A 17,145-nucleotide genomic window follows, 5' to 3' on the forward strand; every position below is an offset into this window, starting at 1 on the left:
TGGTTGAGAGCATAACCCATTGACATGATCGTCCTGCATTCAAATGAGGATGATGTCAAATTTTACTCATTCTCATCACCATCTTGAGCCATGGTCAATCCACTGTTGGATGAAGGCTTCCCCAAACTCCACCACCCCACACGATCCTGCGATGCAAGAATCCATCTGGCATCTTCACACAAGCTGATTTAATCGCTTCATCCTCCCCAGGGTGCGTCCTGTTCCTTACCCAATAACATTTAATCAGCCTTGGTAAAATGGTAGAAAAGGGTCTTTCACCAGGCTTAGATAGCTACAGCATTATTGTAATGTAGGAAAGTTAAATGATCCTTTCCATCATAAAAATCCTTTCAGTTTAATTTGAGCACATTATTCGAATTTAATATGCGTTGCTAAAATGATCTCTTATTTTTGTTGGCATAAAGCACAATCCAAACTTTTATTGCGCTGAAATGAAAACGTTTACTTTTGTTTATCTTTGGTAGTGTTTTAAACATTTTACAAGAGCCTGAACATTACACAAGACAAAGGCAAGCCTTGTATTTGACACAAAAATAAGTGGGGCGGATTAGTGGTGAAGACAGTCTCTCTCAGACTTTCCAACAAATAATGCCGGCCCACTGCTCCTGTCCCTAAACAGGTGGCCTGACCACATTAGAAGTTACCGAAACTGTTGAATACCAAGTTAATGGATGGCTGTTACTAAAGTGTGTTGGGCATGGCTGTGGCGAAGCAACAGCTGTGAGTAATGGCAACCATTAGACACCAGTCAGACATGGTGCAAACGGAGAGGACCTGCCAGACACTCCCATTCCTTTTCTCTTTTGGCAGTTTATCCTCTTTTGGGCAGACTGGTAGGGCCTGCTCAAAATTAGCTCGAGGTCATAACGTTTTTTTTGTGCTGCCTGGTCAGTTAGTTTGACCCACACAACCCACGTGGCTGATACGAGCCGTGTCCCAAAACCGTTCTCGCTCACCGTGTGTCTCCCCGCCACTTGTCTCCGCTTGTTCGCTATCTGCCCCATCTCCTCTCGCTCTGTTATCCTCACGTCCCTTTCGGCGACCCGTGCATCTCTCTCTCTCTCAAACTTGCCTGCTCGCCGCGACACAGCCTATCCCCCGACCAATTCCAACACAGTTTCTCTTTCGCACTTCACTATGTCCACTTGCAACAGGTTATGTATTGCACTATATATTGACATATAATAGGCGAGGATTTCACATTTAGTTAAATCCTCCTCTTCGGATATTGCACAGTTTTTAATGATATATAACCAGTTATTTTGGTTTATTAATATTTACCTATGCCTTCAGAATTATTTTTATTATTCCCATTCATTAATTTGTTCCATATATGCTGTTAGACCACTGCTGATTGCCTTCAGATACGCAGTGGTGGTCTTGTGTCTACTGGCAGATGGCCATTATAGGGAATAGATAACGTCGAAGCAAGTGATATTTTGAGTGTAGCAGTTATATTAATATTATTGGTTCTTTCGGTAAAGTCACGTAGAAGGGAAATAATGAAACAATAAAAATAAAACCATAACATTCTCACGACGTTTCGATTGCAACGATTGCAACGAAACGTCGTGAGAATTTAATTGTTTTATTTTTATCATTTTATTATTTCCCTTCTACGTGACTTTACCGAAAGAACCAAGAATATGAATCCCTGCAGTCAAGAAAGCTTTAAATCGAGGTTATATTAATATACTATACTCTCTTTAAAACTAGTCTTAGTACTTTGCATTCCTCCCATTCACTGAATGGCCAGATGCCACACCACATATTCTTGCAAGAAAGGTAACAATCTGCAAGATTTATAACGACGTTGCAAAGTCATTAAAAAACACCCGGGGGATAAAAAAAATTCCCGGACTAGTTTGCGCATAAGGGGAGCGAGAGTGGGTGATCTTCCTAAGACTGCAGCCACAGTTATGTCTGGCCAAACGCACCACCACCACCACGCCTCCCACCTACCTCCCCTGATTTACTGGCACAGTGTGGGGGACACATGGTGTCCACGCTGTTTGTTGTCTTTGTTGTGGGAACCCCCAGCAGGTGTGGGTGTTTTTACAGCTGTGGTTTGATCTGAAAAAAAATGCGCGGCACGGAAATTTACAATCAATGTTAAGCCTTTTGCTTCCACGTAATAAAAAATGTGTCGTGGGATTTTAATATATTTTTGTAAATAAAAGCGCACGTTATGAGATACCTTATCCTGTGTCTGTTTGTAAAATTGTATCTCAGTTTTTTTTAAATTATCTGTCACCAGACGTAAAATTTTCACGTCATAATCCTTTCGGTGGCAGAGTGGTTAACGTGATGCATTATGAACTGATTGTCAGACGCGGCTGACTTCAGTGGCCAGGTATATCTAAACAAGTCCCGGGCCACTGATTTTACAAACCCACATTGACTTGCGTGGTAAAGTTATTGTCAAAAACCTGCAGGACTGACACTGCATGGGTCAAGGCATTAATCCAGATTTGGATTGACAAAGCGCTGCAAATAAATCCACACTATCCACTGATTAGATGAAGAAAATCAGTCAATTATGCCATCTTCCTTCATGACACTTTGTACAGGGGTGTAGTTAATATTAATTATTGTAATATTAGTGTAGTAAATATTAGTTATTGATTTATTACGTACATTGTGTAGAAGCAGCCTGCATGTAACCTGCAGCTGATTTCTTATTTGCATATTTAACCCCACCAGATGATTATTTCGACTCCAATATCTTTCAAAGCAATGGTCAGTAAAATATGTATCATTAACCGAGCTGTGTATGTGTTAACATTGTTATAATTGTCTTGTCTGGCAGGATAAAAAAGGGCTGCCCTGGTGGCTTGGACTGAGCAACAAAGGAATTTCGCAATACGACTTCCAGGACAAGCTAAAGCCCAGGCAGGTGTGTCCTTTTATGATTTCCCAAAGACACGGTGAAAGCACATTTTGTTTCTCTTTAAAAGTCCAAAGAAAACTGACGAAGAGGGATACGGAGATGAGAGAAATGTTTCAGGAGATTTAGGCTTGTTCTAAAAATGTCTACATGTGTCTACGCACGGGATGCTGCAGTGGTGCAATGGTTAGCACACCTAGCGTGGCAGATGAGTTTCTGAAAATCCGCAGCCCCTGTCCACTCAGGAGTTAATCAACCAGGTGTGGGGGGTAAAGCGTGGGTACTCCAACCTCTTTCAAGACGTCTGGCTAGTGTGGAAGAGTAGGCCAAAGTATACTTAGAGCAGCAGTCCCCAACCTTCTTGGCACCAGGGACCAGTTTCGTGGAAGACAATTTTTTCACGGACCGGTGGGGTGGGGGGGGGGTCATCATTGGGTCTTTCCCCCCTTTTCAAAGAAGCTCTCCAGCGACGATTGTTTTTGTACTCATTTTGGCTACTAGGGGTTAGAGCTTGTGGGCTTACCAACACTGTGACTGAGACAAGTGCGCAGTGCGGGAAAGAGGCGCGGACGATAGTGGTAAAATAATGGGTGGGCCACGCGTGGACTCACCACTCACCTCCTGCTGCTGTGCGGCCCAGTTCCTAACAGGCCACTGACCGGTACCGGTCCGCGGCCCGGGGGTTGGGGACGCCTGCTCTAAAGGACCATTGTAGAGCTTCCTCTATTGGAGACCTTTCCACTAGCAGTGGCATGAGCAAGCACTTGCAGGGCTGCACCTTTATTTTATACAGACGTTAAATTGAATTATTTGTTGCTACAGACAGCCGTGACTCGTACGTTGTAGTACACCTACTGTACATATTATTCCTTACATGCTACATGAAAGCAGTCGGGAATGCTTCTCAATACCATCGCCCATTTATTTGTGTCCTGGTTTTAATAATCAAACGAATCTGAGCTCCATTTTTCTGATTGTGTTTGTGAGTTTGACTTTTCAACAGAAAGAACTGCCATTATTTATACGTTCCATTATTTGCCGAGACGTTAAATAATGAAATATGATTCGTAAAAAGGTATTGCTTTTGAGCATCATGACGTTGCTGAAAATGTACAATATCCTGATTTGGCATCTGCAATGTGCCACTCACAGCACCATATCTTAGACGTCTCTCTTTGTCAGTTCATCAGCAAGTCAGCTGGAATTACAGGTCATGGGGATTTGACCTTGAGCTGTAATTACTGGATTCCTAGGGCTAGGATTGTTTTAATGGTCTCTGCAGCAAAGCCATTATGACAAAAGTATTACATCAATAAATTGCTACAGTGGAATGTACCTTAGATAGGTTTTAATGAAATCCGATGCCAAATAACAAAGGATTACGTACATTTTTCTCCAATTTGCTGCTGACAATTATGCTACAGTTTTTCAAGTCTATAGCTGTATTTATTGCTACTGTGCTTTATAATAAATAAACTTCATATTCCCATTATACTGCATTTTATAAGACATTCAACCTATGATGTTTCCATTGCAGTTTATAATATAGTATATTACAGTGCATTATTGAAAACGTCTCGCTATGGTTACACATCAATGTTTTATACAAGTCTCATGGTGGAGAACAAAACTCCGCACATAAAAGAGGGGCACCATGGTGGCGAGATGTTACCACCTCACCTGGTATGCAGGTCGTGGCTTTCATCCCAATCCTGACGCCTGTATATTATTTGCATGTTCTCAATGTGGTCGTGTGGATTTTTCTCCAGGTCCTCCAGTTTTTTCCTCCACGTTTATAAACATGCATGTAGAGTATGTATGCTATAAACTTCCAAATGACAAGCTACGTCGTTGAGCTATCATTTATGGCCAGGTTGCTTCTGAAAAATAGTTATATAGCTCATTCGGTCTTACCTTGTAAAATTAAAAGTTTAGTTTCATCTTAGTTTATTAGAGTAAAATAGGTCTTCAGGTCGATATGCTGCTGCCCGTGTACAGTCAGATTTTGTGATGTTTATTGCAAATTTTTTTGAAAGGTGTAAGCTTATGAAACTAAACTGCACCTCCACAAATTTTAATGGAACTGGGAGTCATGCATCTGAATTCACCAATGCCACATATTCCCATGAGATTGTCTCATAGGGTGAATTCCATTTGTGTGATATATACATTTTTTACTCTTAATTTTGGAGCTTTCATGACTGCAGGAATTATTCTTTGTTTTTTTCGGTAAAGTCACGTATAAAGATAAAATAATAAATTAAATAATAGCATACGACGTTTCGATTGCAACACAAGCAATCATCATCAGGTATAAATGAAATAGCAACAAAAAATCTAACCAGAAAACTATAGACAGACATATAAGCAGACAGATATCACCAAGATACATAGAGAGAGTAACACAGGTACAGAGAGGGGGATCGTCTCTGTGGGGTGATATCTGTCTGCTTATGTCTGTCTATAGTTTTCTGGTTAGATTTTTTGTTGCTATTTCATTTATACCTGATGATGATTGCTTGTGTTGCAATTGAAACGTCGTATGCTATTATTTAATTTATTATTTTATCTTTATACGTGACTTTACCGAAAAAAACAAAAATACATTTTTTACTCTTAGTTCTTTCGGTAAAGTCACGTAGGTAAAAAATGAAATTAAAATTAATAAGAATAAAACAATAAAATCACGACGTTTTGGAGGCAACACAAGTCTCCGTCATCATTCATTGGCTACCACATTCTGATAAGCCCCCCCCCTCTCCTCCCCCCCCCCCCAACTTGTATTTAAGGGCTTGCATCTTGAATCCTTGCCTCACTTGATGCAGCAAATCTGGCTGTGACGGTCCCACCTGATGACGGAGACTTGTGTTGCCTCCAAAACGTCGTGATTTTATTGTTTTTTTTATTAATTTTAATTTCATTTTTTACCTACGTGACTTTACCGAAAGAACTAAGAGTATGAATCCTTGCAGTTACGAAAGCTTCAAATCTAGAATTATACATTTTTTAGTTGTGAAGATGGTCTCGTCAACTTTTCAGTAACCTCGAGATATTTTAGTCTGTGTAATCGCAGTCTTTCGTTTCTTCAAATACGTGTCGAGGATCTTACTGCGTGTTATGTTAAAACATTTTTTTTTTAAACCAGACGGTGTGGCCTCTTGCACCTGAAAAGACAGCTGCCGCATTCAGTACAATGCGCTGGTCTGGTCCTCCTCTCATTATCTCTGCTCAGTCAGTCGTTAAAGCACATGCCTTCAATTCTCACTGAGGTCATTCATCTTGACACCGCATTTATCTTTGGCATAGAATTATAATTGCGTGGTATGCCATGCATAAATCAATGCTGCTATTATACCAACACATTTTTGATGTTGGCTCCAGTCAACAAATAAGGGACACATTTTAGCAAAAGGTACGTTGTGGATTTTAAATTGGTCGCACCAATCAAGGATGTAGGGCCAATACAAGTGAAGGAAATATTTTTTTAAATGCAAAAAACTTAAAAATAAATGCATGTTTTAGGCAATGGTGACAGAATGTAGTATTACTCCTGAGATGCTGCTTGATGTGGTGCTCCAGCAGTCTCGGGGAGAAGTGCAAATGTGTTTTTTTGTATTGCTTGTGACTTCTGTGGTGAGTACCCAAATTGCACAACAGTAGATTTAACTTTATGGAAATTCCCATTTTAAAGTCGTCTTCTTTGACTTTTTAAGTATTCCCTCTACCTTACGTTACCAACACCGACGGTCGTGTACAAACCAAGCGGCGATGTTTTACATCGGCTTATATTGTTGCTCGCAATTGATTCCACGTAAAACCATAGACACATGCGTGTGTATTTCTTGCGCATATAAACATCAACGCAAACACTCGGCGGAATAATTGCGCTGCTTATTATTATTTCATCCAGAGAAAGACGCGGTCCGAATTCCGACGCTATGAAACAGCAATTCTGTGACAAAAGAATGATGTCTAAGCATTCGGTAATAAAAAGGTCACGGTGATGTTTATTTGAAGGACACACCTCAGGCTGCTGTGGAGGACGTTCCTTTGAAGGAATGACAACAATTTATATTGCACGATCAGCTGTTTTCTACATTGGCGGAGATGAGAAATGCTCCGTGTTCTTGGGAGATTTGAGAGTACAGACACGAGTATTACATCGGCTGAACGTTAGAAATGCTCACAAGGTGGAGTAAGTTCAGTGCACGAGGCAGATTTAATGACAAATTGGATGTGCAAACCGTCAAAGGTGACTGGCACTCCTAAAAGTACATTGATATTCCGGGTGTGTAATTATTACACTAATGGGCAGCATTAGAGAGGCTCTTTTTTCCTATAGTGAAGGCCACCACATGGCAGGATTCCATTTGTTCTGTACGGATAAGTGGTCTTTCCCTCTGCTTTAAAAATTGTTTGGAAAATCGTTTGTGTAGATCGTTTTTTTTTTGTTACGTCCCTTCCACAATATATGTCCTCTTTTTAACAGGAGTAAACTAATGAACACATGCTTCGTTTTTTGTAAAATCAATGCATTTAGGATGTAGTGAAGAAGTAGTGATTTGAATGTACACTCCACCTTACACATTCCATGTAAATACAGACGATTTTAATCGGTAAAAGTAACTGTAAATTATGAAGCGTCATTCAGACGCTTCATTCAGACGCTGTCGCCTCGACAGACCTGGTTTTCACCTGAGGAAGGTTGCTTGCATTGTGGCCGAAACGTCGTGAGAATGATTTTATTATGTTTTATTTTTATTATTTTATTACTTCCCTTCTACGTGACTTTACCGAAAGAACCAAGAAGATGAATCCCTGCAGTCACGAAAGCTTTAAATCGAAATACAGCAAATCAATTACATGACACCAGTAAGAACAAACAAAACATGTTTTGAAAACCTGTAGATTAATCCGCGTTACAAATAACAATGGGGCAAATGTCATTTAAAGCCAATGGAATATGTTATGAAAGCTGAAGAAGGATGCTTGTGTTGCGCCCAAAACGTCGTGATTTAATTTAATTTTTGTTGTTTTAATTCTATTTTATTTCATTTTCTTTTTTTAACCTACATGACTTTACTGAAAAAACCAAAGAGTATGAATCCTTGCAGTCACGAAAACTTCAAATCTAGAATTATATCTTAACAATTTATCATGATTTATGAAACCACTACACTCCCAGTCCATACCCTTGATAGAGATTTTGCGCTGTGCTCATTTGTATGCCACACTTATTTGACCCATTTATCCACACTAACAACAGCAGATGTGAGCGCATTGGTGAATAGCCGGGTGACACAAAAAGGGCATGCCTCTGTGTGTGTGTGTGAAAATTGGAGTGATTCAGCGCAGGCTATTGGCGCTGCAGCGGGACATCACCAACTGCGGTGTCCAACTGGGAGGCAGTTTGCTTGAACACCGTGCGCGTGCACGCGCTCGTCTCACGCGTGTGCGTCTGTGTGGAACACGTGTGCACCCACGATTATGTGGAACGCGTGTGCACCCACTATTATGTGGAACGCGTGTGCACCCACGATTATGTGGAACGCGTGTGCACCCACGATTATGTGGAACGCGTGTGCACCCACTATTATGTGGAACGCGTGTGCACCCACTATTATGTGGAACGCGTGTGCACCCACGATTGTGGAACGCGTGTGCACCCACTATTATGTGGAACGCGTGTGCACCCACGATTATGTGGAACGCGTGTGCACCCACTATTATGTGGAACGCGTGTGCACCCACGATTATGTGGAACGCGTGTGCACCCACGATTATGTGGAACGCGTGTGCACCAACGATCGTGTGGAACGCATGTGCACCCACGATTATGTTGAACGCGTGTGCACCAACGATTATGTTGAACGCGTGTGCACCAACGATTGTGTGGAACGCGTGTGCACCCACAATTATGTTGAACGCGTGTGCACCAACGATTGTGGAACGCGTGTGCACCAACGATTGTGTTGAACGCGTGTGCACCAACGGTTGTGTGAAACGCGTGTGCACCCACGATTGTGTGGAACGCGTGTGCACCCACGACTGTGTTGAACGCGTATGCACCAACGATTGTGTTGAACGCGTGTGCACCAACGATTGTGTTGAACGCGTGTGCACCAACGATTGTGTTGAACGCGTGTGCACCCACGATTGTGTTGAACGCGTGTGCACCCACGATTGTGTGGCACGCGTGTGCACCCACGATTGTGTTGAACGCGTGTGCACCAACGATTGTGTTGAACGCGTGTGCACCAACGATTGTGTGGAACGCGTGTGCACCCACTATTATGTGGAACGCGTGTGCACCCACGATTATGTGGAACGCGTGTGCACCAACGATTATGTTGAACGCGTGTGCACCCACGATTGTGTTGAACGCGTGTGCACCCACGATTATGTGGAACGCGTGTGCACCAACGATTGTGTTGAACGCGTGTGCACCAACGATTGTGTTGAACGCGTGTGCACCCACGATTATGTTGAACGCGTGTGCACCAACGATTGTGTTGAACGCGTGTGCACCCACGATTATGTGGCACGTGTGTGCACCAACGATTATGTGGAACGCGTGTGCACCAACGATGATGTGGAACGCGTGTGCACCCACGATTGTGTTGAACGCGTGTGCACCAACGATTGTGTTGAACGCGTGTGCACCAACGATTGTGTTGAACGCGTGTGCACCAACGATTGTGTTGAACGCGTGTGCACCAACGATTGTGTTGAACGCGTGTGCAACGGTTGGCGAGTTGCTCTCCGAAGCCCGGCGACCCGAGTTCCATTATTTTCGCTCACAGCCATCACCAGCGACGGTTGTCTGAATCGGTCGTGGGCCTCTCCTAGGTGGGCTCAGGCTCAAATGAATAAATGGTGCGATGTGTCACCGTCGCTAATGGGGAGACAAATGCGGCCGGGCGTGGTGCTGGCCACCCACCCCCTTGTGTGCCGTATCGGCCTTCATAGGTGCTCGGGAACAGCACTTGCCCCAACAGTCTGTGAAGGCTATAGGGTGTGGGTGGGGTATCTTTGGCTTTGCACTCGCAATGGACAGTGGGTGCTGGCAGATGGTATGAAGATTTTTCTTTTGAGTGCAGCATTTTTTGTCGTGAGTGGGTGTGCTTGAAAACACAAATTCCTCCTTCCACCCCCCACTGCCCCCCCCCTCCTCCTGTCAGTGGAGTGGTTGTGTCAGTAGAGTGGCTGTCTCGTTCATGACATAGCCGGCTCGAGTTTTAACAAGCAGCATGAGCGACTCATTGGAGCAGAACTGTTGTCTGAGAATGAACAGGGGTGGTGTCGCTCGCAGTGTCTCGAGTCTGTCAGACGGTTTGTAAACAGAGTGCCAGGTGTGGGTAGCGGTGGTCAGCATTACTCGGTGAGGATGACTCCCCTATCGAAGCCGCGGATTTACAGAAACCTCGCTTGCTGAGTGTGTCGTTCAGTTGCCGTACGTGTTTTAAAGAAGCATTTCTTTCAATTTGCAAGTATTTTTTCATGATCGCTTTTGTTTTAAGGTGGTATGCAAGCAACGTCGGTGGAAGTATACATTGGACGTCAAGCTGATGTCAACTACCCCGTGGATTGTTTTTGTTGTTGCAGATTTATCAATGGAGACAGCTGGAGAATCTATATTTTCGTGAAAAGAAGTTTTCTATAGAAGTCCACGACCCTCGAAGGTAAATTACATTTATATTCGTTGATTAAATTTATACATGAGATGAATACGTTAATATAAAAGCACGGCCACATTCGTGTGTATATATGTTTTAACAATTTAACACATTTATGTCGTTAATGTAGAGTGAGCAAAAATGTCCCTAGCTACGTACACCCAGCAGGGATCAATGTGTGCGCCACAGTCCATTGGCAGGGTGTGTGCGTGTGTGTGTGGTGGGGTAAAGTGTGGGAACTCCCACCTCGTCCAAGACCTCTGGCGAGCGTGGAAGAGTAGGCCAATTTCCTTCTCTAAGTGGCTGTCTAGAGCTATCTATAGTGGAGGCCTTTCCACCAGCAGTGATGTGAGTAAGCAATTGCAGGGCTGCACCTTTAACTTTTTTAACGAGCAAATAATATTGCTCAAATTTGGCATGAAAAGACACTTTCCAAAATAATGTTTGTGTGCGTTGTTATGCTTTTCTCAAGGTCGTTTTCATTGCTTACCGTATGCATGTTGTTGTGAATATGTGTAATATACTTTATTGTAAGTAAAAAAAAGGTGGCTAATGTTTACTTGGAATGTCTTTTCTTAGAGAACATGGACAAAGTTCAATTCTCTGTGTTTACAATGTCGGGTTCCGAATGAGATGCAGCGTCTTAGAGATGCCATCGTATTTAGCCGCTGTGTACGTCCAACTTCTGTTGTGATTGTATTTCACATCTACTGTTCATGGCACTTCAGTTTAAGGCATATTTTGGTAATTTGTCAAAAGAATGATGGAGTTGCTTTGGGAGGCTTCCTCTAACGCTGTGCTGAGGTCGCCGTCCTGCTTCAGTTGCCGAGCGTGGCTACTCAACTTTTGAACACCCGAGTCGCACTGATTATTTACCCGCAGTGCCCTGTTTGAACGCTCACGTTTTGTAAGCTATAGGCTTTCAACCCGTGTAGTTTGGCACAGGCTTGACTAACAGAGGCAATTGACGATGGCAAGTTTGTGATTGGCAGACGTTTATTCTTCTGTATTATGATATATGCAGCTTTATAGGTGGTTGAGTGGTGAACCCTTTGGTTAGCACACAGCACTCTGGACTCAACATCCTGAGTTTGACTCCTGGCCATGGCTAATGTCAAGAGCGAATTCAATTTGAATGAGTCCTGCCCACCCACCCCACAACACTCCTCCTTTCACCAACCCACACTGACCAGCATGTTGAAGTATGACCAAACGACCTCCATGATTGCCACAGCATGGGGAGGGGGGGAGGCCTTAATTTTAGCAGTGGATTGACGTTGTCTTTTTTTCGTACGTAGCTCTAAATGGTACACTGTACAAAAGGTGTGAAACGTAGGCCGAACCACTGGAAGAGCTTATCTTGTCGCCCTGAGGTCTTCCGCTGAGTTGTTTTGGCAACTCGGTTTTAAAGAGCCGAATCCAAAAGTAAATAAAAAGCTTCGGAAATATTTCGGTGGAAACTACGGTGCCAGGGTACATCTGCGTGAAGTGGACCAGCCCAGCGTATTGGCTTCGCATGGGTCCTCCGGTGTTTTATTTGAACCAGATGTATGTTTTTTGTCTCCCTACACTTCCTAATGGCCAGTTGGAGTAGACAGAGAATACAATGAACACTTAATGCTGAACGGGTTCTGCTTTCTGTCTCAAAAGTGGGGGGACGGAGTACTATTGCAGAAGGGCATAAGTGTAATGCTTGGTTCTTTTGGTAAAGTCACGTAGAAGGGAAATAATAAAAGAATAAAAATATTAAACAATTACAATTCTCACGACGTTTCGACTGCAACACAAGCAATCATTATCAGGTGTGAAATCCACAGCAAGAAAATAATTTGTATTGTTTTATAGTTTTATTATTTCCCTTCTACATGACTTTACCGAAAGAACCAAGAATATGAATCCCTGCAGTCATGAAAGCTTTAAATCAAAATTTAAGTGTAATGCTGTTCCCCGAATGTTAGTGTTGTAGGTTGCAAGAACGTTGCACTTATCTCCTATAAGCATCGATTATTGGTGGAACAGCCCAATGCTGGGTGTAGTATTTGTGTGTGCGTGTCTATGTATGTATGTATGAACTTACTGTATGCACATGTGAAGTGGGGTATGAACCGACTGTATGTACATCTCAAGTGGGGAGTGGTGGCGCAATGGTTAGCACACAGTGCTGCGAACCCGGCAACCCGAGTTCGGGTTCTCGCTCACAGCCAACACCGGTGACGATTATCTGAACCCGTCATGGGCATCCCCTAGGTCGACTCGGCCTCAAATGAGTACCTGGTGCGGTGTGTAAACCGGCTGGGTGTGGTGCTGGCCACCCACCCCCTCGTGTGCCGTGCCGGCTTTCATAAATGCTCACTAACAGCACTTGTCCCCCAGCAGTCTGCTGAAGGCTACCTGGGGGATCTTTGTACATATCGGCCACCTCGTGCTTATAAACACCAAAATAACTCAAGCCCCCCCCCCCCCATTACGCAATACAGTTTATTTCATAAGAATAGACCATTGTGTGCCAGCATTTGTCTAGCTTTTATATCTGAAAAAAATGCAACACAAATAACTGTGTTTTCCACATACCTCCAGAGTTAGCTTTCTACAAGTTCTCACAATAGGATCTTGAATGGAAATTCGATGCGTGGTATGTCATGGGAAATATGAGATTTTTTTTAAGCGAACACCAAAAACATTTAATTTAGATAAACAGTCTCTTATGTGACTTTCATGGAAGATGATCAATCGTTGTTTTCATTGGCGCCTTTCCCACGTCCAGTGGAAGGGAAAGAGTACCAATCAGCCCTGCTGCAATGTGAATTCCGATGCTCAACATAACAACAAAAAATGGGTTGGAAAGTCTCGGAGACAAAATGAGTCGTTCATTTTACACGAGACCCATTTTGTCCCGTGACATATACATCGAACGCACATGTTAATTTACAAGAGAAAATTACATTTTAAAAAAACTAGCCTTCTGAAAAAAATGCACGTGTACCGTATTAAAAAAAACATTGGTAACAGTATATTTTATTTGTATAGTATATTCTAGTTGGCAGTCCTGCATTCAAAACTAACCAGGTATATCAGACTTTGGCTTATGTTTGCTTTATGGATTTATTTTTAAATGTTGCACATGTATAACCGTTTGCCAATCCACTGCTGCCCACCACATGACCCTCCAGTCTATAATGGCCTGGTGTTTTGTTGCATGGTTGTCCTCCATTTAAGCAATGTCAAAGTTTCAAACCTGCTTGGCTTCCCAGATCTGATGAGAGCAGGTGCGTGCCGGGTGATGTGATCGTAAGCTGAAACATTGTACTTGACCATAATTAACGAGTTCAACACGAGTACAGATTTATTGACCACATATGCTGTGAAGGCTAGCGCAGCATCATCCTTGTCAAAATATCTATTGGTAACTTGGAACGTTTAGTTTCCACCACTGACTCAGGGCCACTAATGAGAGTATGTGACACACTCGTGCTGACAGACTTTTGATTTGACTTTTGGATTTGAATAGGACTGACTGGAGCACAGCATTACCTCCTGCTGACTTGGCCTGACTGTTGCATTTTTAAAGAAATGCCAAATAAGTTCAACGACAAAAAAAATACTTCAAGGGGTTTTCAAGTATGGTTACGTCCACAGAAGTGTTGAGTGGCGTTTGCAACCGGTTAGCGCACTATGCGCTGAACCGAGCCGTGGTCAGCATCAATTGTGAGTGATGTATGAACAGTTCCTGGGCCGGTTCATGTATCACCCCTGCACTGACCAGCATGGTGAAATATGCTCAAACGACCCCCATGATTGACACGGCAAGGGGGGGCCTGCTTCCAGCGGTCGATTGACAAAGAAGTGTAAATTATTGTTATAATTGTTTGCATTTATTTTTATTGAACAAGAGCCCATTTCAAGGCACGAGCAATAGGGGAAAGGGGTACAATTATTCCGCGGGCGACAAGCCCGAGGCCAGGTGCCCACGGGATAAGCGGAGGGAAGGGCAATTAGGCGAGTGTAGATGACCCTTATTATTGTTATTATTTATAATAGTGTACACACAGAATCTGAATGCTGCTGTGGTATAATGGTTCGCGAAATGGACTTGTTATCCAGAGGACTCCCGGTCGGTCTCATCCTATTTTAATGTTTGATAGAGCGCAATCAACTCAAGGTGCTCGGCATAGTTTGTAAACCGGTGGCAGAATAAGAGTATTTAGATGGCAGTGGCGTGCAAGGGTTCAGGAATGAGTGAGTGCGATAGAGGGTACTTTGGAATCACGAAAGGGTAAGGGAGGGACTCGAACGGATGGAAGAGGAAAGAGGATGACCAACAGAGAAGTGGTAAGCAGTTGAAACAATGGTGCAAATTTCTCAAATCACCCTGTCCACCCAGCAACGTAAATGGGTCCACCACGTATGCATGCATGTTGAACTTATTTTGCACCGTATATAGCCAACCGTGCTACAGTAAGTTGATCGGCATATAGGGTGTGGTGGGATGAAGCGTGAGTACTTTCACCTTGTCTTACACGTCTGGCCAGCGTGGAAGAGTAGGCCAAATACCCTCTGGAGGGGATCTCCAGAGTTCAATCTCGCCGAGGCTCTTCTGCCAGCAGTGCCATGAGCAAGCAATTGCAGGGCTGTACCTTTATATTACCTTACCTGGAGTAGTATATGTGAATTGTGACCCTTTTTGTGATGCTCAACTCGAGGCAGGGCATGTCATTGTGCATTTCATGCTTTTAGACATCCCCAGCAGTCTGCAGGGATCTGAAAACTCGTAGCCATGCAACTGGGTATTTAAATCTGTCTGGGTGTCACTTTGCAAGGCAGGGTTCCATCCAATCACAAGCATAAGGCTGTCTCCTCCATACCAATAGCACTGCAATTATTTCCAGATGCTTTATTCCGAGCAACTTGTAATGGGAAGGAATGTGGATACGTGCAGAGCCCAGCTGCCGGGCTTTAGCAACTGCATTAAAACAGCAATCTTTAGCACATATGCTTGTGTTTAGATGTATCATTATGGTTTGCTGTGCAGATCATTGCTGATGCCCACTGGAGGGCCTGCTCGGAATAAAGAAAGATCTGCTCAGGATGCAAGGGTGTGGGCACAGAGTCACTAAGAACTAGAGCCAAAACTGTCTGCTGAGCAGAGGTCGCAAACGGGTTTTGATTCCTTACCCGTACCCATACCCGGTCGCACCAGGGTCGCAAATGGGTACCCGTACCCGTACCCTACCCGAAATGAGTGACAAACGGCTACTCACCAGTGACTCACGGCCTACCCGTACCCGTACCCGGCCGCACCAGGGTCGAAAACGGCTACCCGTACCCGGCCGGGTACGGGTAGCCGGGTATCGGGTAGGGTACGGGTATCGGGTACCCGGTTGCGACCTCTGCTGCTGAGTTCCCCGTGTGTGTTATACGAGTATGTGGGGAGCAGAGCCCAGCAACCTGAATTCGAGTCCTACTCATGCCAAATACCAGTGGCGAATATCTGACACTGGTCCTGGGCCTCCCGTCGGTCGATTTGGCCTTAGAATAAGTAGCTGGTGCGGTGTGTAAACATCTGCACCAGGGAGACAAAGGTGTCTGGGCATGGTTCTAGCAACACCACCCCCTCGTGTAACGCAGTGGCCTTAATAGGTGCTCACTGACAGCACTTGCTGTCATGGCCTGAAAAGGTATACCGTGGAACTGTAGATGACTCTCCTCGCATGTCAATATATGTATGCTCACATGCAATGACAGATGTAATGTGAACAATTTTTTTTGTTAGGTAATATAATCAATCAAAATGTTTTGGTACAAACATATCAGGCAATAGTTTTTACCTTGGAAGAGTGACGGCTACCTTGAAACAGTGGTACGTTATTAATCACCGTAGTCCCTTTGCCTGTCGAACAAGCGCACGACATTGTTGTGGTGCAATTTAATGAGGCCAAAATATAATTGAGTCTTAAATTGGAAACCGACTCTCGTGGCAATTCATCGAATCACTGGTGGGCGGTGAATTGTGACATGAATCCTGTTCACCAACTACATTGCCCTTCTACCCTGGGAAAAGATTTGGGCTTAATATTTGAGCACCCTTCTAAAGAGGGCAGTTAATGAAGGTGCTTCATTTTAATACATTCAAATTGACCCAATGAGCCACATCTGGCTCTCGCATAGACCATGTGTGAGCTCTGCATTAAAAGACAAATGTGTTTCCATGCTTGAGTCCAGCCGTACTGCAGGTGCTGAGCAGCCAATTATTCATAGCGTTCTCCCTCCGGCCTCGGAGTAGTTAAAGACGCACGCAAGAGATCTTTTAATATCCTGACATGATTCCACGAAAAGTGATTGAATTAAATTTCTTGAACACGGTAATACAAACTCCCCGCACCATGCTTCATTTCTCTCTCTCTCTTTTGGATCACGCGAACATGATTTATTATCGTGCAACACGCTGCACGTGACGGTGGGCAAAATGTAAAATACATCACAGTGTATACTCGGATTTATCCCGTTGTTTCATTTGCATGCAACCTGCTTCTTGGGGAACTGCTTGTGTTCATGTGCCCATCT

The 17,145-nt window shown here is 43.7% G+C and overlaps 1 protein-coding gene across 4 annotated transcripts in view; it reads left to right on the forward strand.

The window, feature by feature from the left end:
* Positions 1-17,145, forward strand: part of LOC144934776 (FERM domain-containing protein 4A-like) — a 154,049-nt gene that overhangs the window by 112,668 nt on the left and 24,236 nt on the right. For all 4 annotated transcript variants that reach the window (XM_078860910.1, XM_078860913.1, XM_078860914.1 and 1 more), the window contains exons 11-12: positions 2,831-2,917; positions 10,514-10,590. In XM_078860910.1, coding sequence (XP_078717036.1) covers positions 2,831-2,917; positions 10,514-10,590 — 164 coding nt within the window. The remainder of the gene's footprint in view (positions 1-2,830; positions 2,918-10,513; positions 10,591-17,145) is intronic.

Source organism: Lampetra fluviatilis, chromosome 11 (genome assembly GCF_964198595.1).
Source record: "Lampetra fluviatilis chromosome 11, kcLamFluv1.1, whole genome shotgun sequence".
NCBI classification, from domain to species: domain Eukaryota; kingdom Metazoa; phylum Chordata; class Hyperoartia; order Petromyzontiformes; family Petromyzontidae; genus Lampetra; species Lampetra fluviatilis.